This window comes from Indicator indicator, chromosome 1 (assembly GCF_027791375.1).
Source record: "Indicator indicator isolate 239-I01 chromosome 1, UM_Iind_1.1, whole genome shotgun sequence".
Taxonomy (NCBI): Eukaryota; Metazoa; Chordata; class Aves; order Piciformes; family Indicatoridae; genus Indicator; species Indicator indicator.
The window spans coordinates 59088274-59110514 of NC_072010.1; the positions used below are offsets into that span (position 1 = coordinate 59088274).

General features: G+C 38.4%; 1 protein-coding gene across 2 annotated transcripts in view; it reads right to left on the reverse strand.

Moving 5' to 3' along the window:
- The window catches only part of NALCN (sodium leak channel, non-selective), a 217427-nt gene that overhangs the window by 134577 nt on the left and 60609 nt on the right, over positions 1–22241 (reverse strand). The window contains exons 7-9 of one of the 2 annotated variants that reach the window (XM_054400241.1): positions 6183–6325; positions 5965–6069; positions 3531–3617 (exon numbers count right to left, since the gene is read on the reverse strand). In XM_054400241.1, the coding sequence (XP_054256216.1) occupies positions 3531–3617; positions 5965–6069; positions 6183–6325 (335 nt within the window). The remainder of the gene's footprint in view (positions 1–3530; positions 3618–5964; positions 6070–6182; positions 6326–22241) is intronic. The other variant, XM_054400249.1, reaches the window with a different exon arrangement.

Here is a 22241-nt window from a genome sequence, read left to right on the forward strand (position 1 = left end):
TTTTTGCAATTTCTGTAATTGTGCACATTTCTGTAGCACATTTGGTTAATAATACACATCATGAAGGACTGTGATAGAAAAGCTCAGGAGATGTGGCATAGATTGTTGGTCAGTGAGGTGGATTGAAAACTGGCTCCACAACAGAGTTCAGAGGGTTGTCATCAGTGGCACAGAGTCAACTTGGAGGCCTGTGGCAAGTGGTGTCCCCCAGGGATCAGTACTGGGTCCAGTTTTGTTCAATATCTTTATCAAGGACCTGGATGAGGGCACTGAGAGTACCCTCAGCAAGTTCACTGATGATACAAAACTGGGGGGGTTGGCTGACACCCCCTCAGGCTGTGCAGCCATCCAACGTGACCTGGACAGGCTGGAGAGCTGGGTGCAGGCAAACCTCATGAAGTTTAATAAGGACAAGTGCAGATCCTGCATCTGGGGAGAAATAACAACAGGCACCAGTACAGGTTAGGGGCTGCCCCGCTGGAAAGCAGCTCCACAGAGAAAGACCTTGGAGTGCTGGTGGACAGCAAGTTCTCCATGGAACAACAATGTGCTCTTGTGGCCAAGAGAGCCAATGGGATCCTGGGATGCATCAAGAAAGGTGTGTCCAGCAGGTCTAGGGAAGTTCTTCTACCTCTCTACTCTGCCCTGGTGAGACCACACCTGGAATACTGTGTCCAGTTTTGGCTCTCCAGTTCAAGAGACAGAGACCTGCTGGAGAGGATCCAACAGAGAGCCACGAGGATGATTTGGGGACTTGAGCATCTCCCCGGTGAAGAGAGACTGAGACCCCTGGGGCTATTTAGTCTAGAGAAGAGAAGACTGAGAGGTGATCTCATAAATGTGTATAAATATCTGAGGGATGGGTGTCAAGTGGAGGGGGCCAGGCTGTTTTTGCTGGTTCACAGTGATAAGACAAGGAACAGTGGGCTCAAACTTGAACATAGAAGATTTCACCTCAACATGAGGAGAAACTTCTTTACAATGAGGGTAATGGAGCACTGGAACAGGCTGCCCAGGGGGGTTGTGGAGTCTCCTTCTATGGAGACTTTCAAAACCCACCTGGAAGCATTCCAGTGTGGACTACCCTAAGTGATCCTCCTCTGGCAGGGGGGTTGGACCTGATGATCTCTTGAGGTATACTGTGATACTGTGACTAAATCTTATCTGAGGCAAAAAGGATGGGATTAAATTCCTGACATGAATTGTATGTTCAAAAGCACTGTAGTCATGTCACTTGCTTGCTTTGTAACCTTCTATTTCTTCCCTAGATGGAGCGCATAAGATTAAAAGTGAATATAGTATTTTTAATCTTTTGAAGGTTTTACCATCAGTACAAGTATACATAGTTTGTGAGTAAGTAACCATTTCCATTCGTGCTGACACATCACACAGAGTATTCCTAAGCTTTTTCTGACCATCATTCCATCTCCAGCTATTATTTTTGCTGGACATAAAACCTCAAAATATTACCATGAACAGGTAATGACTGTCTGACTCTCAGTTTCCGACAGGAACCAACAGTTTCAGATTTTCTCTGTGCATTACAAAATTATCTATTGAGAAGACTGAAGATGTCATTTCTTGGTCTTAGCAATACTAACCATAGTTTCATGGAAGACATGAGTCGAATCTTTCTAGTTCAACTTTAAATGAGTATGTGTGTTTTACAAGTCATTGCAGACAGGAAGTCAAAAAGAAGGAAGGAGAGAGAAAACATCAGCAGTCTTTAAAATTAACAAAAAAGGAATAATAAGAGAAATGATGTGGGATTAAAGGGGTAAATACCTACTCAAAGAGTTTTTTAAAGGGTTTTTTTCTGGAACCTGGCCTCAGTTTTTCTTTAGTTGTGAACTGAGAGGTTCCTACTGTGCTGGTAGGAGTAAATCATGGTAGGCAGGAAGTTCTAACACACTACAGTGTGTTAGAAATAATGTGACAGTGTGGGAGCCTCAGCATGCATTTGTGCCAAGTGGTTCATGTTGAAATGGAAAACATGAAGATTATTTTTCAGTGACAAAAGAAAACCAATATTTAAAATTAATGTCAGTCATGGGAAACAGTGACAGGAAGTAACAAAAGACCACAGAGTACCAAAGCATCTTTGAGGACACTTAACAAAAAAACCCAAACCAAACCAACCAAACAAAATCATAAAACAAAAGAAACCCAACCAAATATTAAATTGTTATACCAAAATAAAAAGCCCTTTTGCCCCATGTTAGGATAGATTTGTAAGTCAAAATCAGAAACCATACTGATATCTAATTTTTCAGTTGCCACCTCCAGCCACTTCAAAAAAAAACAAGGGAAACTTAGGTGTCTGAGCTGAAGTTCTTTGAAAACACATGAGTAATGGCAATCTTTCTTGTCCATCCCTCATGGTTTGGTCTTATTTAACTTTAACTGCTATGGTGCTGTACACACATGCTGGTTCTGTTCTGCTCATATGCCATACAGCCATTGTAAAGGCAGCTGGCCTCTCAGGAGAGACAAGAGACCTGGGTTAGTTTTCATCGTGACTTCAGCTACATTTTACCCACATATCTGAGACTGGTACTTGAAAACACCATGAATAATTGCTGTTGCTATCAAAGTTAAGGATTAAACTCAGGAAGAGAGAGAAGCATCAGTGAAGGCATATGCTATAATTAAATTATATGGCAGTGGTTTGACAAAGCAGAGATATTTGAGAATGAACAGCTTGTGGAGGAGATGAAAGGTGCTTGCCATTTTAGTATTCATCTATGTACATGCTGCCAGGCTGCTGTATTTTACTTTACATATTAAACAAAACATAACCAAAACTTCCAGCAAACATCATAGTATCAGATTGCTATAGTAGGTTTGGCTTTCCCCTCTGAAGCAAGTTTGTTTCATCGAGAAGTGAGATTATTTAACTTGCAAATAAACATTTGAGCTCCTGTACAACGTGCTGCAGTAAGAATGGATTTATAAAAATACTGCTTATCTTAGTCTGGATCTTTATAAATGATGAGGATAAACTTTTACAAACTCACCCATACCCAAGTAAGAATACTAAATTTGGAAGTTTCAAACACCGTGTAGCTTACTACCTATGTGCCTCTTCCCCCTTTTTCTGTGAGCCTATTTTAAAAATATAACAAGAGAAATGAGGTACTTCTGTGTTTATTGTCATTAGTCATGCTTCTTGACATTTGTTGCTGTATGTTGCAATTAATAAACATGCACTTCTGATGTAAATAACCTAGGAGCAGAATTTGTTTGTGTATAAAGTCTGAGAAATAAAGGATGATTACTTATGTAATTTTGTATTTAAAATACCTCAAAACACTCTCTCATAAACACACACACAAAAAAAAAGCCTCCTGTCTCTGGGTGTGGTTTACTGTTTTATGTTCATCTGTGATATGCCTACACTGCAGAAAGCATGGGTTTACAAAATTCATGACTAAAACTTTTGTAGCTATTTCTTACCACAATCCCTCATTATGCCAATATTTGAGTGGTGCTGGTTACACACACTGATTTATTAAAAAGCAATATTGTACCTGTAGACATGCAGGAGCTCTGCCCTGGGGTTTATTCACATCAACAGCCACAAGCTGCCACCCTCCAGCAGCATCTTCATGAAACATCTTGAAAGGGAAAACTGTTGTCAGAAACGCTTTACATGTCAATAAATACAAACAAAATCTAATACATTCCCCTTAAAGACCTGCATACATTTTGATGCTAGCTACCTTAAGGTAAGTGTGAATTGGTTATTATTGCTACAGAAAAAACCCCAACATTTTCTTTTTCCACACAATGTGTGCCTCTTAGTGCTAATGTACCAATAACCTCTGGAAATGTAGGTATAGGTATTCAGTTTTGTTTGGTTGGGTTTGTGGTTTTGTCTTGTTTTGTGTTTTTTTTCTCAGAAATTAGGACATAAAAATATGCAGATCGGTGGACATAAGGAACAGTAAGAAACCACATCTTGAGCTGATTAACGCTGTCCTGGAAAATGTCCTTGAAAGAAAATGAATGGCTCTAGCATTTTGAATTGCCACCTGAGAGTCTGCATAAACTATGTAATGAAGTGCAAAGTTCCCACCTCACTCTCATCTTTTCCTTGATACCCAGCACTCAAACAAGTCACCTCAAGAACACAGCCACAGCAGCATGGTTGAAGCTTAAAAGCCATCCTGAAAGGAGTGCCCATCAGACTGAGGACAGTGTCACATGAACAGGGTTGTAATGCTACTGAGTCCTTATGGAAGAGTTGCCAGCTCATCAGCACTGAGTTACTCCTCTTTGTATCATGCTTTAATGTGAAGAGCTAAAGTGGTTTACAAGAATGTCCTTTAATTTTTCTCCCGAGAATCTTTCCTCAAATTTGACTCTTGGACACTCATCTTCTTTTGTATAGGACTAAGTTTTGAGACTGGTTTAATCATTTATGAAGTGAACAAATGAAGAAAGATATTGTTGTTTTTTCTCAAGGTTAACTCATGCACAAAAAAGGAAAGTTTTTAACTTTTATCTGGTGCTTTGAACAGGAAACCCTGCAAGAAATTTTCTGCTATTCTTAATACAGAAAAAAAATTATTGTTTTTGTAGTTCAGTAAGATGGACTCCCTTTATGTTTCACTATGTCAGTGACTCAAGGAACAAAGTAACTATTCACTTATCTGCAGCCAATATGTTATTTTTATTTTGCACGATGCAGTTTATATTCAATATGTTCATATTCCTCAGAGTGATGACATTGTTTCCTTTTATCTCTGAAATTTCTTTATCTCAGCTGCTTCTTGAGTTTCCCTACATTGACTTCTCTGGTACAATTTCTAGTTCAGAGTATACCAGTCAAGCCTGTATGTCTCAGGAATTTGTCCCATTACAGACCAAATGAACGTTATGCTGCTAGGGCTAAGAATGTGTTATGCAGAAAAGTTTTTTTTTTTGTTAGATTTTAAACTGATGTCACCAACTCTGCTTTGACAAAGACATATATAGAGTAGAAATTATTGCTATTATTGCCACAACGTCTATTTGAGGTGAAAAATGTAGCAGCAGGTAGAAAAGAAATAGATTTACATCTGAAATACAGGAATATCCACAGAAATATTAGAAAGTATTTAATAAATAATTTTGAAATACTTAAATTCACTGGTTTAAAAAGAAAAAAAATCCATAGTTACAGAAGTTAGAAAAAATTTCCTCATGGGTACATTTCTCAGATATCTTCCTAAGGGTATTTTGCAGGCAGTTGGTACTTGTTCCTCTTATAGTTGGCAAGCTGCACTAAGCCTGGAAGCCTGGAAAGCCTGGCCTTATGTCCACTCAAGATACATAATTAGACTGATACAAAAATGAGTGGGAGAATTTAAATCTCAGTCTGCTCGTCCTCATTTTTCATACTGAATCTTTCACACTACTCAGCCCACACATAATACACTTCATATCATGGCTTCTTCCTGCCTGTTATCTCATATGCAGGGTCTTGCTTTCTGTGGCTACCTTGACCATTAGTATGGCTCTTGCCTTGGCGTTTCACTCCTCCTTGGTTTCAGTGTGTCCTTCTCAGTTCCTGACCAGCTTCCCCAAACACTTCATCTATCTTTCCACCTCTGCCAGCTACATCTTGCAATTTCAGCTCTCAGCACAGAAAGTGATACTCATAGCAACCTTAATTCCAAATTCACCAATGACATGATTAAAACAAGCATTATCCTACTTCGTTAAAAGAACATGAAAACGTAGCGGTACCATACCTAGCCATATAGAGACCCATATTAAACTTTGTAAGAAAGCCTACTTGGTTAATATAACATAGAATTTAACTTTGTATGAAAATTCAAGATCAACCTTAAAATATATGTAGCAAAGTAAAGTAAACCAGATAAAAGAATAATTAACAAGGAATTCTTTGCTTATCATTCTTTCATAAAATAAACCAAGCTGAGTCCCCAGAGAATCTCAGCATCTTAGGTGCTTCACCTGGGTGGTGGCAGTTGAGGTAGTACTGCTCCTGGACCCCCACATCTGCTGGAACTGCACTCTAATTTCTGCAAACGTTTCAATGATGACTGCGATGAAAACATTCTGAAAAACAAATAAGAAAGAATGGCTGACACAAAGCAAGTGGAAAAGAGAAGAAATTCATTCTAAGATGAGCTACATTTCAAACAAGTTCAAAAGAACACATTTTCCAGTACCTTAACGAGCCAGGCCAGAAAGAAAATTAAGGTGATGAAATAGAAATATGAACGCCATCGGGGAAAACTGTCGATTGCTCGGTACATAAGGAAGACCCAGCCCTCCTGGGAAGCAGCTTCGTAAACAGTAAATATGCTTGTGCCTGTCAGAGGGAAAAATAAAATGTCTGGCATTAAGCTCCCATAAAACTTTTCAATATCAACAAACAACCATATTTTTATCTATCCTATTTTCCCTTTTTTCTTTTTTGCCTAAACAGTATAACCCCCTCACTCCTCTTTCAAATGGAACTTTGCCTGGTCTTTTATTGTGTTTCTTCCTTTTGCAATTGAAGATAAATTGGTTTTCTATCAAACCAGACTGACTCCCTTCTCTCCCTGGACACACATGCAAAATCCATTAGATGGGTTCACTGGCAATATGCAAATGTCTCCAAAGACAGAATCTATCCCATTATGTGACTTCAGCAGCATCTATGAAAAACCAGCAGACTTAAATAAAACTGCCAGGATCAACATTCAGTAGGTGAAAGGAATCACTACAGTATCAGCAACACTAACTAAGCAGCAATATATTGAGAAGATGCCCAATATTAGCAAGCACAGTTAAGCAAGCACAATAAGCTACAGAACAGTTCTGAAATTCAGGCAGGTATCCAGGGTAGCTGCTTTAACATACATGTGTTGCCCTAAAAAACTATAAAACATTTTAAAGTTGAACTTCCTATAAGACTCTGGGAGTAGGGGAAGAAACCATTTTTGAATAAAAGCTATGAAGTTACTCATTTTAAACTTCAGATTCAAACTTATCCTAATGTCTGAGTGAGCATATGCTTCAGCTAGCTCTCAGCTTTATCTATGCAAGGAAAGCTTCAAAATACAGATTGTGGTTAGGGCTCATACAGCATTCTTGTTTGAAGTAATAAAGTTTGCTGGGGTTTTTTTGTTTGTTTGTTTTCTCCTGAGAAGGAACACAATTAAACTGCGAAATTAAACTGTGAAATCTCACAAACTGCTGTGAAATCAGGGAATTGTCCCTGCTAGCTCTGCTCCACTACTGCTTTGTTCACAAAACATCTTGGATAAAAGGGAGGGAGCATGAGGAGTACTGCCCTGAGCAAAACATAGCAGCTGCTGGCAACACATAGATCATAAGCATGAACCCACCAAATGTCTGATCCTGTTCACAGAGAAAGGAGTGGTTCTAGTGAGAAATTTGTGAGTCCAGGAGTTTCCCAAAAACTCACACCAACTTATAAGGAGCTCTTCGCTGATATTCTCCCACTGAATTTGCAGAATCTGCATCCTTTTTTTTCTGCTAACACAGGTGGGATTAACCTGGAAGTCTTCTTGCTTTTTTGAGTCCTTTTGTGGATAAATTTTCACTGGTGACAGGAGATTTTTTTTCCCTGTATAAACTTGCTCCTTTGATATTTAGGTGTTGAATGGTTAACATGGTCATGCTGGGTAGGAAAAAATGTTAATCCTTTCTGTTAATTTTTCTGGTTATTGGATTCCATTATATTTACTGCACATAGTTCTCAGGACCAAGTGACATAAATAAGAATAAAAGGAAAGAAAAAGCATTCAAGCATACATAGGAAAACCCTTTCAATTCCTTCAGAAAAGAGAGTGGTCTCTCTCAATACTGAAACATTCATCAGTGATTACTCCATGGGTATTTTGCATTTTAAAAATTCTTAAAGTAATGGTTCAATTATGTAATATTATACTGTTTCTGAACTTATTAAATTATTGAACAAAACAGTGCTGTTGAGGACACGCAGAGAATAAAAAAAAAAAAGGAATCTATTAAAAGTTGCTGGCTAGGAAACTGCCATTAGTCATTACCAATGGGAAAGTCACAGCCAAGATTAGTAAAATAGAGGAGATGTCATGCAAAGTATTTATAACACATACATTGGGCCATCTGCCACAGTAAAGCAACAATGAATAGACAAAAAATGAACAATTAACCCAGTTAAAATAATATGTGTTCATCTGTGACACTGAAGTGAAAATATATCTTGTAGACACTGGTGCAGGTGTTCTTAAGGCTATTAGAAAGCAATCACCACTAAGAATATATATTCTTACTTAACATATGTGACTAGAAGGTAATAAAGCTTTCAATACTGATGCCAGGAACCATGCTGTTAACTACTTCTGTAAATGCTGTTTCAACTGGATACAAAATAAAGGCATGGCAGTAAGTTTTTAGTTGACACCAAAGAGTAGTTCTTAGCTAACATCTGCTGTTCTGCATGTTTTTGCTCTTCTAAAAGTTACATTTAAAGACAATCAGCAACTGATTCCATTTTTTCTGAGGTTTTTTTTAGTATTTGGCTACATCTTTCTAAAGCCAATGTGTAAGCTATTAGAAGGTCTCTCACAGCAGCACACACTGTTTTTCTAACCATGTTCAAAGCCATACAGAGGGAGAAAGAGTATCAAAATTTTAAGTGATGGTGGGATCCATCACTAAAAAAGCTAAACACGGTGATGCTGTGAAACCCTAGTGAAATCTATCTTATTCCCTTAGATCAAATGGCAAAATCTGCCTTTTCCACAGGTGTCAGTATTCTGTATATCAGTGACAAGTGTCTTTTACTAGATCAGAGGGCTTACATCTTGACCACATTGTGCTAGGAGTCCCATGGCAAATGGCACATGAGAGCACAAGACTTCTGTGTGGCAGTTCAGGCTGGGTGCCTCCTGTCACTGCCACATAAGCTTACACCTGCGGTGTCCTAAGTGCCCAACCCAATCAGGTGGACACAGGAAATGGTGTATTGCTAGCCATAAATCCTGTGCCCTATAAATCCATCTGCAAAGTCATTCTCTTTCTCTTTCTCTTTCTTCCTCTTTCTTCCCTCTCTGCTCCCGTGGGAGATGCTCCCTATCAGGTAATGGTGGGGGAGTATCTCAAGGCCCCTTTGGTCTGTCTAGGCCTAATGCCAGGAAGAGAAAGGAGGGGGGGGCAGTCTCAGACCTGGCCAGCCTGAGACCAGCCTAGCAGTGGGGGGGAAGAAAGAGCCCTGGGGGTTTTGGGTATACCATCAGGTGGGGAGAAGGGAAGAGTTAGGAGGCCTTTTGGTGTGGTGTAAGGGACTCTATGCTTTGGGATTCTTTGCCACTATGCTTTGTAGACTTTGCAGTCTCACCAATTGCTTTTCCAATTAAACTTTCCATCACTCTCCAGTCCGTTTGTGTGAGTGTCATTCTTTTGACCCTCTTGGGGCAAGAGAGGATCTGTTTTGGCCCCAAACCAGCACAACCTCTTACAGTTTGTGTAAGAAAAGCTGAAATACGGGCAGTGAGGACTTGAAAACCTGCAGAGCCTGGCTATTCAGCTACACAACAGGCCTCATATACTTAAAAATGGAGTCATCTCTTGTCAGTGTCCTGAACGTTTAGATCAAGATTCATGCTATCTAACTACAGGCATCAGTGAGACACTTAAGTCATGAAAAGGCTTTCAACCATGAAGATGGTTAAACACAGGTCTATAATGGCATTACTGCTCAGTTTGGGCATGGGTAACTTGATAAATTTGGGGGGTAGGAGTTCAATATCTTAATCTAGAATACTGTTAAATCTTAGTATATAAAAATACCTAGAAAATATTTATGATAGTCTTCCTATTTGTTTCAGTAGGCAGCTAAACCTTGGTAGTGAGAAAGATTTAAGTCATTTGGGAGGAACTGTCTGATGACAACAAAGGTACTTTTGTTGAACTTGTCTCATAAATTCTACTTTTTCATATTATAATAAAACAATTCATTTAACTATGCTGATGGTTAATCAAAACGAGGAAGGAAAACATTTCTCAATACCCAGATTAAAACTACATATACTAGTATCACAATCTGCACCAGTTTCAAAAGACTGCTTTTATGCAACCAGTAAACACTTACACCTTTTGAAATGTTACACTGTGTGTGGTCATTATCAAAAACAAAAGAAAAGAAAGTCCAGAAAAGATTTAGTGACGTATTGGAAAAGAAACTGTATTTTCCTCAATTTATGCAACATTTTCCCTTGCTTCATACTGTATAGAAAAGTCAGCAATCAGAAACAAACCATACTGTTACTAATCATGCATGTTTAAGCTTAAGGGCATCCAGCACTGAAATGCTAGGAGGTTGTATCCTCTTCAATTTTTCTTTCAGATCTACAAGCTGAGACCATTAATGTGAAGGTCATGGAGGAAGCAGTTGCTTTAACACCTAAACCATTATAGTAAAAAAATATTCTGCTGGTTTCTATGCATAACCAGGGAGCAACACGACCTGGTTCTTCCATGCTCTACAGATGAGTACATGGGGAAAAAGAGAATTTAAAAATTCAGAGCACATAGGTGGTAACTTTTCATAAGGGAGCGAAGAAACCTACCCTGCCAAAACCCTCTCTTTTAAATACCTAAGGAATAGAGAAGGATTTTTTTTTAAATGACTCATAGTTGACACACAATAGTATCATTATGCAGGAAAGCAATTTTACATAGTGTATTTTGTATTTTTGCATATTTTGTAAACACACAGGATTTTCCGCTTGTTTCAGTACCTCTGTGACACCACTGTGCTCTGTGGCATCAGCTCTTGCTATAATCAGCTCATTCTGTGAATGGACCTAAATGAAAAAGGCTTCAAAGTTAAAGAAGCAGAGCTAAAAGGTCATATGGAAAATTCACTAAATCTGGAAACAAAATCCTTTCCTCCTAACTATATGCTACTTTCTTGCTTCTTGATTCAGAATCCCGTATTATTAGAGGAAGAAAATACACGGTATTAAGGTGGCGTCTTTTATTAATAGCTTTGTGATTTGTAACTATTCCAGGGGAGAAATAAATAATAATGATAATGATAACGAAGCACAACCCCCCCCCCCCAAACAACTAAGCTTAGATATGCCATTAATGCCGACATTATCTGCACACGTAATGTGTGTTTATTGACTGCCTTGCCTGACCACATCAGAGTTATCTCAGATTTCACTGCGTGCTATGAAGCTGCTTTCCCGTACTTTACAGTGCTCACTAGGTGGCGATCGTGCACCTTGGGCACATCTGGAACATTAGGCAGCGGAGGACATACTGCTCCGGAGAGCGCAGCCCGGTACCTCCCGGTGCGCTGGCAAAACGGATTGTTTTATCTATTTCCCGGCAAAACTAAACAGCCTTCTAACAGGTGCTGCTGTCTAATTCAACTCTATTTGTCGTCCTGAATACTTAAAGTTAGCCTTTCTTTTAGGATGGTTTTGTGAATTCTATGTCCATGAAGAAAGGATCTCTCAGGCTATAGAAATATTACCAACCTTGTTTCTGTCCCTGCTCATTTTCACTGATAAAATAATGTTCTTGCAAGGCATGGCTATTCCCGCTGATTTTTAATTTATGTCGCATCTGCAGGCAGTCAAGATTTTCCAGCTGTCCTACACTATTGCTTTGGTGAAACTAGAAGGGAACAAAAATTACCCAGAAATGAAACAACAAAGTTAGCAATTCTGGGAAGCACCTGATAGACAGAACTGAAATCAGTAAAAAAACCAAATTCTGAATGGCTTTATGGGGTTTCTTGCTTGTCTCCAAGTGAACAATTCAGTCTGTTTTACTGTCCCAAACCAACTCACATCAGCCAGTTTGCCAGTCAGCAGAAATGAAGAGGACAAGAAGAAAATGAAATATGCCGATGCTCTGATCCTCCTTTGAAACTTCAAACCCCAGTGCCATTTCCCTATGACTGAGCTGTGGAAAAGATGGCAAAATGGAAACCATGCAGAGCACTGATTTATGACACCCTCAAAAATACACAGTCTGAACACAGTATTTTAACCTTTCTTAAGTGCAGAGACTTCAGGCATACAGCAGCAATGTGCTACTGACTCTTCATTTTGAATGACCATTTCCTGATCAGAAGATGAAGCTTTTACTATGAGAAAAGACTGTATACATAAAACCACCAATAAGGAGGTAAAGAAACATTGCAAAATAAGTTCTAGGATCAATGCAATTTCTTCTGTAGACTTTGTAATGGAACGATGGAAATTCAGTCAGCTTTCAGAAAAAAATTGATGGATTTAGTCTCAGTGTTTGCAAGTATTTGAGAAATGTGCTCACTACACAGAAGCGTTAGCTTACCAACATGAATGTAGCTTACCAGCACAAATGTTGACATATGTATTGGCTGCACAGGGTAAATAGATGGCAGTTTATGCTTGGTTATATCACCAGTGTCATGTATGATTGTGATTGTGCTCCCTGATATAATACTTTATGCTTTTAAAAAAGAACTCTATTTTACATTTGTCAACAAGTCCATGGCATAAACAGAGATGAATATTCTTCAAAATTACTCTAGGTGTTCATCTTTATGGATATTTATCCAGACTAGTATTCATATTTGCCTTTTTAAAATACTTTTTTGATTAAAATGCTCCTCAGCTATCTGTTCACAAATAACTTATCAAATAGGGATCCAAAATGTCAGCAGAGTACATAAGCTGGCTTTATGTGTATAAATAATCTGCCTTTTACTTTTTGCAATTACACAGCTGTAGTGCTAATATGCACTCTCTCTTATAATCACTGCTTTTTGTGTGTGTGGCAACTTTACAAAATTTACTGGCAGCTGATGAGAATCAAGGAAATGCTGGGCTGTGAATTGTTCATACCTTACACACCACTACCTGAGCTCTGCAACACAGTCAACAACTCCCACATCTCCTTCTTCTTAGAGAGTATTTTTAAAGACCTAACTTTTCTCAGGTCTCTGGGATCCCATCCTCAACAGAACAGGCAGAGCTTCAGGCTGGAGCCTGGAAGTAGGACACTGCCCTATCAGAAACTCAAACTGTAATAAATACATTTCAGATCTAGAAACCAAAAATACAGAAATGCCAAGGCCTTGGTTTTAACAGCAATGGCACATGTGAAGATGGGCTTGCTACCAGTCTTTTTGGTGAAACATCTCTGATTTAAAGTACAGTCATAGTAGAGTACAAGACTGCTACAGTCAATGTTATGACAAAACTGTGTAATATAAAAAACGTTGAACAGAAGAAACTCTGTAATTTATATTAACTTATTCCTTTGAAAACGAGTTATCTATTTATAGGACAGTTACTTCTTTTAAGATATGTTACATATGTAGATGCTTTTAAAATCATACAGTGAAAGTGACCATCCAGAAACTAAACATTCAGAAATTCAAACAAATTGTTACATTTTAAACATAATCAACATTTTAAGGGTTGTTATATGGAAAAGACAAATTTAAAGGTGGTTATCAGTATGGATATTATGTATTTGGATTGTCATTCAGGTATATATTAAACACTGGGAATGACTATTAAAATTAAGGTAGTGATGGATCCCTTTGTTAGAGTGAAAACGAAGTATGCAAAACTTCCTTGACTTAAGGCATGTAAATTCAGCACTGACTTTCATACACTGTCAATCAAAACTATTCACTTGCTGCATGAACTTTCCTAATAGTGATAGACAGAACAATCTAATTTAAGTGCAGTCATGAAACAGCAAAGCTTGTGTGCACTAAGGGATCAATTTGCCTAATTAATAAAAGAAAATGCACCTGCTTTTTAGGATGAAAGACGTATGGAAAATGAAACCACAGAACATATTCATGTAGCAACATTTCCCCATCTAGAGTGACCATGATGACAGAAGCAGAGTTAAATAAGTAGCTTTATTATAGAATTACAGAATCATAGAATTGTTAGGGTTGGAAGGGACCACAAGTTCCAAACCTCCCTGCCATTGGCAAGGATACCTCACAGTAGATCAGGTTGCTCAGAGCCACATCCAGCCTGGCCTTAAAAACCTCCAGGGATGGGGTTCCTACCACCTCCCTGGGCAACCTTTTCCTGAGTCTCACCACCCTATGGTGAAGGACTTCTTCCTAACATCCAATCTGAATCTACCCACTTCTAGTTATGCTCCATTCCCCCTAGTCCTATCACTACGTGACACTCTAAAATGTCCCTCACCAGCTTTCTTGTAGGCCACCTTCAGATACCACAAGGCCACAATAAGGTCTCCTCAGCCTTCTCTCCTCCAGACTGAATAGCCCCAACTCTTTCAGTCTGTCCTCATGGGAGAGGTGCTCCAGACCTCTACTCATCCTCGTGGTCCTTCTCTGGACACTTTCCAGGACACCCATCTCCCTCTTGTAATAGGGGCTCCAGAACTGGTCACAGTACTCCAGGTGGGGTTTCACCAGAGCTGAGTGGAGGGGGAGAATCACCTCCCTCAACCTGCTGGCTACACTTCTCTTGATGCAGCCCAGGATGTGTTTGGCTTTCCGGGCTGCAAGTGTACATTGGTGGCTCATGTTGAGCTTCTCATCCACCAGGACCCCCAAATCCTTTACTCCAGGGCTGCTCTCAAGCCAGTCCCTGCCCAGCCTATATTGGTGCTTGGGATTGCCCTGACCCAGGTGCAGGACCTTGCATTTGATCTTGTTGAACTTCATGAGGTTGTCATGGGCCTACCCCTCCATTTTCATAGAGGCACTTCAGCTGGGCTGGCCGTGTCACCCTCTTACGTGAATCCCCCTTGATTCCCTTGGGGTGTCCCAGTGCTTCATCCTTGGCTTGCCTCAGGGCAGCAAGTTGAGAGCCCTTGCTAGTACTCCTTCCCTCTGCTTCTGCTGAGCTGCCCCAATGTTTGGGAAATATGGATTACAAGAGATTAGCCTGACCTAAACAGAGCACTTCCAGTGTGATATTGGCAAGAACTGAACAACTGGAGAAGTTCAAGATAAAAAGTTTTACAGGAAAATACAGGCTAGCACAGGTCATAAAGAAAAAAAGATCATGTCCAGAAAGTACTAAAAAGTATCTTGCAAGTGATTTTCTTATTTTATTTGATCTCACAATGTGTTTCGTGATTTCCAGTTGCAGTGCAATTCCTTCATCCTAAAGTTTCAAATGGTCCAATCAATCAGCCATTGGAAAAACAATAGTACATTTATTTAATAAAGGGAAGAACTTCCTTGCCCCAGAAGAGGTTTAAGAGACAGAAGAGGACCAAGGAGAGCTTGAAATTCTCTCTACAAGGACCCATACTGGTGATTTTTTGTGGGAAATGGTTAGCCAGTCTGACAATGAATAAGAACAGGCTAGGTATGCTGGCAGACAGGAAGGTATTCGAGGAGGAAATTACTTGGTATATAATTTTAATAACCTGTAAAGGCCGTTTGTAGTTTCGCTTTGTTTAGTTTTGTTTTGTTTTTTCTTACTGCATGTAGGAGAAGTAACAATTTAAGGGAACACAAGCAACCAAAGCTGCTGCTCTGCCCTAAAGCTCCATTTCAGTTTCATTCAGTTCCACTGGGCATCTTTTGTGAATGGTGGACACTCCTTTGAAGATGTACTCTCTTCAAATGAAGAGATCTGTCCTTTCCACTGGCATGGATAACATTTTCAAAAGCAATTGCTCAAAATTTCATCCATCAGTGGTAAAACTGCTGTCATCTTAAATAAATGTTTTCAAAAATCTCTCCCCAGAAATTTGCTCCAGCTACAGTGCATGTCTGAACAAGACTTTTACTCTTTTCTGTATAAAAGTTTCACCTAAGAATGGTAGAAAAACAACCAGCAAGAACTTCTGAGTATTCAGTGAGCATATTCAGTATACAAGATAGCAGCAGCACTGAGCTCAAAGTATTTCTGTTAAGAAAAATAAAAGACAGTAAAGGTGGCAAACGAGACATTATGAAACATGTATGTTAGAAATGTCATTTGCCTTCACACATCTGAATAATAGGAGCAAATATACAGTGCCAAATGCACCTTAAGAAGCTAGTCTAACTGCAGCAAAATCTGCCTTTCCTAAAAAAGATAAAGGATTGTTGCAAGAAAATCCAAACGAGACTCAGTCACTGACCTGTTTAGCTATTCCTGAATTAAGAACTCTCTGTTACCTGGTACATGACACTAGAAGCAAAATAATTTAACTGCTTTGTTGATGTGAGGGAGATGTTTGCTCACTAGAAAAAGTAGCCTAATATGGGCAGTTAGGGAGCAGGAAGAGACAGGGAGAAGTGCTTTAGTGTGCTGATAGCTCACTGAACATCACACCATCTCTGTGAGATAAGTGTGTGTTTAACTCAGTTTCAGAGATGGGTGTATTGAGTTACAGGCTCTTAGACTTTCCTCATACAGCAATACAAGCAATGTCTAAGGCGAACCTATCTTAAAGATTTCTGATTTTAAAAGAGCTGGGTGTCAAAGGAGAAAGAATGTGCTTTAAAAAAAAAAAAAACGAAAAGCATACATGGATGTCAGCAAAAATATACAACTTCTTTTTCTCTCCTTCAGAAAAAGAAAGGTAGAGTTGAAAAGAAACCAAATTCTTATAACATCTCTCTTCTTTTATTCTTGACTGTCAAAAGTGTTTGCATTACTAGAGATGTACTGGTTATCAAAAGAATTCTTGGAAGACAAGCACTAATAGACTAAGCAGCTGGCAGGTTTATCTGAAGAAAAAAACAAAAACCTTTGGCAAGAAAGGCTGTATAAATTGCCAGATATTTCTGAGGAAAGAGAATGTTCAAAGTTTTAATAGACCGTCTGAACCTTGTTTTCAGTATTATCTGCTTCTGCAGAAATCCTTTCTGATCTTTATGCACTACTTAAAATAGTTCCACACACGTGGCAGAAATTTCCTTAATTTCTCACTGTTGAATTATATTTTTTCTCTCAGATATGCCTTTTCTCTTTTCCTCTCAGCATCAATTTTACCTGCAAAGATGTTTACTCTTTGTGTAGGTGTGTGTCAGCTCTGTGCTTTGACTCAAAGTTGCTCTAATTTCTTATAAGCCTATGGTATTTAAAATATTTTTCTTCAAAGCTTTTTGCTAAAGTGCAATACGTGGCATTTTGCACAGAGCAACATGAAAATGTGGTTTGAAAAAAAAGGACTGTGTATGAAAAAAATTAGCGTTGGTGTTGCTCACTGCAACAGTTTCCCAAGAAATACAGTTCAGAACTACTCGCAATATTTTTATCAAAGGATGAGCTAAAGAGGCCTCATTTTCCATATGAAAAAAAATTTTTCGTTGGTGAAATGATATCAGAAGTTTTCAATCTTAAAGCACAAACAAGTAACATGCATAAACTTTCTGCATGACTTTCTGCATGCCATTTACTTCACGGTGATGACATCTCTAGATTTACACCTTAATTAGAAAGACCTTTGGAAGTCTATCCACTCCCTTGACTGAAGTAAAAGGCACTTCTCATTATCTATCACTTAGTGATAAAAGCATGCATAAGGGTAGTTACTGATGGACTTCATAAAGACACCTTGTTGTTCTCAGTAATATGTCTGCAGGTCCTGCCATGGCTTGGGTAAAGGCTTATGTCATTACACTATATCCCTGTATCTTTCAGAACAGAAAACAAATCCTGACCCTACCTTGAAAGTTCTGCCAGCATATTTCTGTCATATTTGTGAAGAAAAAAAACTGTGTTCACAATTTTAAAATTGCACTACACAAAGTCAAGCACGTGAGCTGATGTTCAGATAGCTGGTATTGTCTGATTCTTTGAGAGGCTGAAGGAGACAATTTTGAAACCTTCAGTACTGGTCTGAATGCTAGTGCTTGAAGCAAAAAGGAATTTTACGATTCCTTTAGTAGAAAAAGAGTTAGATCTATGGTTCTGAGATTCTACCACAGAATTTCCCACAAAATATATATATATATATATATATATAAATGTGAGGAAAACTGTGTATTTAATCAACATACTGTTTTCAAAATGCTTATTAAACTGCCTGCTCATTAAAAATAAAGCTAGAGATCGATATCGTAAGACATAGTGAAGAGCATCTGGGAGATGAGCTTCCTAAATGAAAATAAAGAGAAAAGAGAATCACAAAAAATGGATGCTTTCAGAACTGGCTATGAAACAGACCTGTGGTGTCATGGCATTAAGACTCTTTTCAGTGGCTTTCCTTAGGAACTGGTTAAAGTACCAACTACATGCTTTTAGTGGGATTCACGTGCTTAGGTCAGAAATAATTGAAATAAAAGGAAATTGACTGCTAGCAGGCAATAGCAAGCACTGGAATAACTCTGAGGACTGCACAATTTGTGTGCTCTGAGCTCTTTAAGAATACATTAGATAAGCATCCATAAGGAATAGTGTAGGTGACTCAATTTTGGACTACACAGGCAATGAGCTGGACCCTCAAATTGATACAGTTTTGAGGTTGATACTGATTTCCCCCAATTTCACATCACTGAAGAATTCGTGTTGGAAAGAAACTCTTGAGAATACGACACTTTACCTGCAGGTGTTGTCTTCCTTGGTATAACCATCTCTAACTGATCTGATTTACTCCTAACCAAGTATCATACTCAATTCTAACAGTAACATTCAAAAACAGAAAGAAAAATGTATTTATTCCCCATTACCAGATAATATTCTGAGTTACTATGTGTATAATGAACAGGAAGTTAAACAGCCACATCTCAGGGAAAAGAATCCTAACAACAAATCACTGATGAAGTTTTTTAAAGAAAGACAAAACAAAACATAGTAATGTGAGTGAACATGAGCATGAAATCATACAAAGAGAGAAATAGAAACCAGTATCAGCTGGACAAGGTATGTGCTGAAACTTGCACTTGTAGAGAAATCTAGTGAGCAAGAACTTCACTGATTAAAAACATGCACTGGTATTTTTTACCCTATGGATTACATCTATGAGCAACAAATGATGATCAAGCTTCTTTCTATAGTATTGATAGTGCAAATAATTTGGCCTGGTAACTAGATCACTTTCTTGTCTAATATCCCTTTATTTATTGTGCAAAGAGCAAAGGAAGCTTTACAAGGCCATCTTCTACTGATTCATCACAAACAAGAAACTATGGAAACTAAAGCTGGGAGAGGTGGTGAGTGGAAATCCTCTTAACTGTTTCATAGTCATGTAAAGCCAGTACAGCATCTGGTAAAAAAAAATAGTATTACCATGCATAAAGTAATCTCTTTGTCTTTAGGCTGCACATAGACACTAACTTTTCCAAATGCTGCACATTAACACCACAAAAAAACACTAATTTCTAAGTGAAAAATGTACCTTGCATTAGGGTTTTCCTGTAAAACTGCTTCAGGAGTTGCAGAAACAACTTCTACTGCTTCTGAACCAGTTAAATCATATTCTTCAGTAAAATGCCTTCCCCTCGCCCCTTTTTTCTTCCACAAAGGAAACATTTGTGAGTAATTGGTTGTAGATTTAACTTCTGTAAAGTAAGAGATGTGAAGCAACACTGTGGATAAAGAAAACGTCACTCAGGACATGATTAGATGGCAACAACTGTGTCTGAGACTCTGAATATTATGTTAAAAGCATCATATCCACACAACACAAAGTACTGACTTGCTCTAAGATGAGTCTGCAACTTAAAAAATACCCTTTTTTGAGGATCTCACTGAAAGTTTGCACACTGCAATGTGTATTGTCCATCTGCACCCTAACTTGTTCTGCAGTAGATATTGCCTATTCTCCTATCCTAATGCCCAAAAGGCATTAAGCTGGTATAAAAACTCAGTATTATGTGTCTTCTTCAGTGACTCTAACTGTAACACATTCATGTGCCCTGCCTCATCCTGAACAATCCCTACTGTGGGTCTTACAGTTCAAATCATAGCCTGAGCCTATTGCAAAGCAGCCCTTCTGAAAGTGCTTATGTAGCCAAATACTGTAGCTCCTGTTCCCATGCATGTGCCTGCACCAAGTGTAGCTCCCTCCATCCCATACATACCTTCAATACAAGGTTTCATCAGTAACTGTGATCACACAAGCCTCAAACAAAACCTCACTAAGTCAAAGACAGTCCAGCTGTTCTAAATAACATAGACTTAATCCTTAATTAGCAAATAATACAAAAAAATGTTAACTATTTCATTTTCACTGGCTTCCTGACAGGCCAAATTTCTAACAATGCTTCTAATGAAGTTATGCAGGAAGGATTAACACTGTGCTCTGGTCTGGAAGTTCTCAGCAAAGTGGCTAATTTAGTGAAGTACTGCTCAACTGCAAGGGAAGGTCATTCTCTGGTACAGCCTCCCCTTTTTTTTACAAAGTATTTGTTTCCTCTGCACTGCACTGCAATCTCCAATGAAAACTCTTCCTAAATTGTACCTTTCCTGTTGTGCCTGAGGACACTGGACACAGCTGCAATCCTGCATCTGTCCATGGTAATTGAATTGCATAAAAACCTAACAATATCCCCATACTTTGGTCAAAAATTTTTGCTACAGGAGCCCTAACCATTTGAACAATGCAAAAACTGCTCTCAGCATAGTGGGTCAAATCTATCAGTGATGCCAATATTTAACTGAAATTAATGACTGCTTAAGGACCAGAAGGAAATAAACATGTTTAGGGGGGAAAAAAAAAAAAAAAGAAGAAGTTATAGCTCTTGGAGATACCAGGAGTCTGCAGATACATGAAAGCATGTGTGTTATGGATTTCATGGCATTTCTAATGAAAGCAGAAAGTACCTGACTAAAGACAAGCTGATAGAAACTAGCTGGTTTGGTGTAATATAAAGCATCGTATCCAACAAACTTGTCAAAACAGGTAGAAAATAGACAAATGTGAAGCAACTGGTGTGCTGTGAGTAGCTTAGCACACATGAAATTACTGTAGCAAGCAGGTTAAACACAGTTTGAATAAATGCACAGCAGAAGCAGTATTCTTCACTGGATAGAGTCACCAGTAAAAGGCTGCAAAGACTGAGAACATTGTGAAAAAGCCATACGGATGTCTATCAAATTAATCCTATAAGCTTCCCAGAGCAACTATTCAAAACCTGATAGTCCAAGATTTTTTCAGAATTTCTCATGGTTCCCCAATGACTGTGGTCAATACACTCAGCTAATTCCAGGGCATTTACCATATTAACATGTGAATGCCAGTGAAATAAATATCTGTGACTATGGCGGTAGAATGTTGACTTTTAAAAAGGATTGTACAGGAAGTAATTTTCATTCACTGTCACTACACTTCTGTGTTTCACCATTCATGCTCCATAATTCTGTATCAGATACGAAGGATAAAAATGAAATATTCAGGTAAGCATATAATTGTATTACTACATGAAATGCAAATAGGAAAAAGAAAAACATAGAGTTTCTTCTAGAGAACAGGGCTAAACGGTAATTAAAGCTTTTTTGTCTGAAAGATGATGATAGACTTAATTGTCACTTAACCTCAGAATTTTAAGCAAAATGCAGAAAAAGAGTAGACGAAAATCAAGTGCAAGAAAATATTCATATTTAGAATATAGAAAAGTTGGCTAATACAGAAGGGTACATAAATAGTACACACGCCAGTATAAAAACCATGAAAAACCTGCCACAGGCAACCAATCCAAACAAAATACTACCACAGTTTATCAGAAGAGCCATACAGAAATCCTGTTGTGATTAATCTATTTGTCAGCCTCTAGGTAACTTTTGTCAAGATGACAACTCAGCTATGTACCAGCTCCTTGAGATACATTTTTATCTCGTGCACGTTACCACCGAGCATCTATGTTCTATGATCAGTTCAGATTTCCCAGTCCCACTGGTGACTGACAAGATCTTCCAGCACAAATTTGCTGTTTTCACTTTTGAATATTAGGCAATAAAATTTAATTCTTTCAGCATCATGAATTAATAAAGCATGTAACTTAGCTGGAAACAGAGTCCCAAAGTCATCCAATCTCATTGCAGCTGTTTAAATTAAGTGCCAAATTTGGGAGCTTAGTTACTATAATCTTCTTCATAGTGGAAAGAAAAATATTGTACTGTTGTGTGATTTACTCCTTTTCAGATGTGAAATAAGAATCTTAAACTGAGAGCTCATATGAATTACCTAACCTTAGGAAGCATAAACTGGGGTCAAAATTTCTTACTGAAATGAGGCAAAGTACTGATCATTATGATGCTCTACTGCAAGGTGACAGTAGTGAAGATTGTTGGGAAAGTAGAGGATAACTTTCTAAAGGAGTGTTTGGATGAGTGGAAAATGCTGTC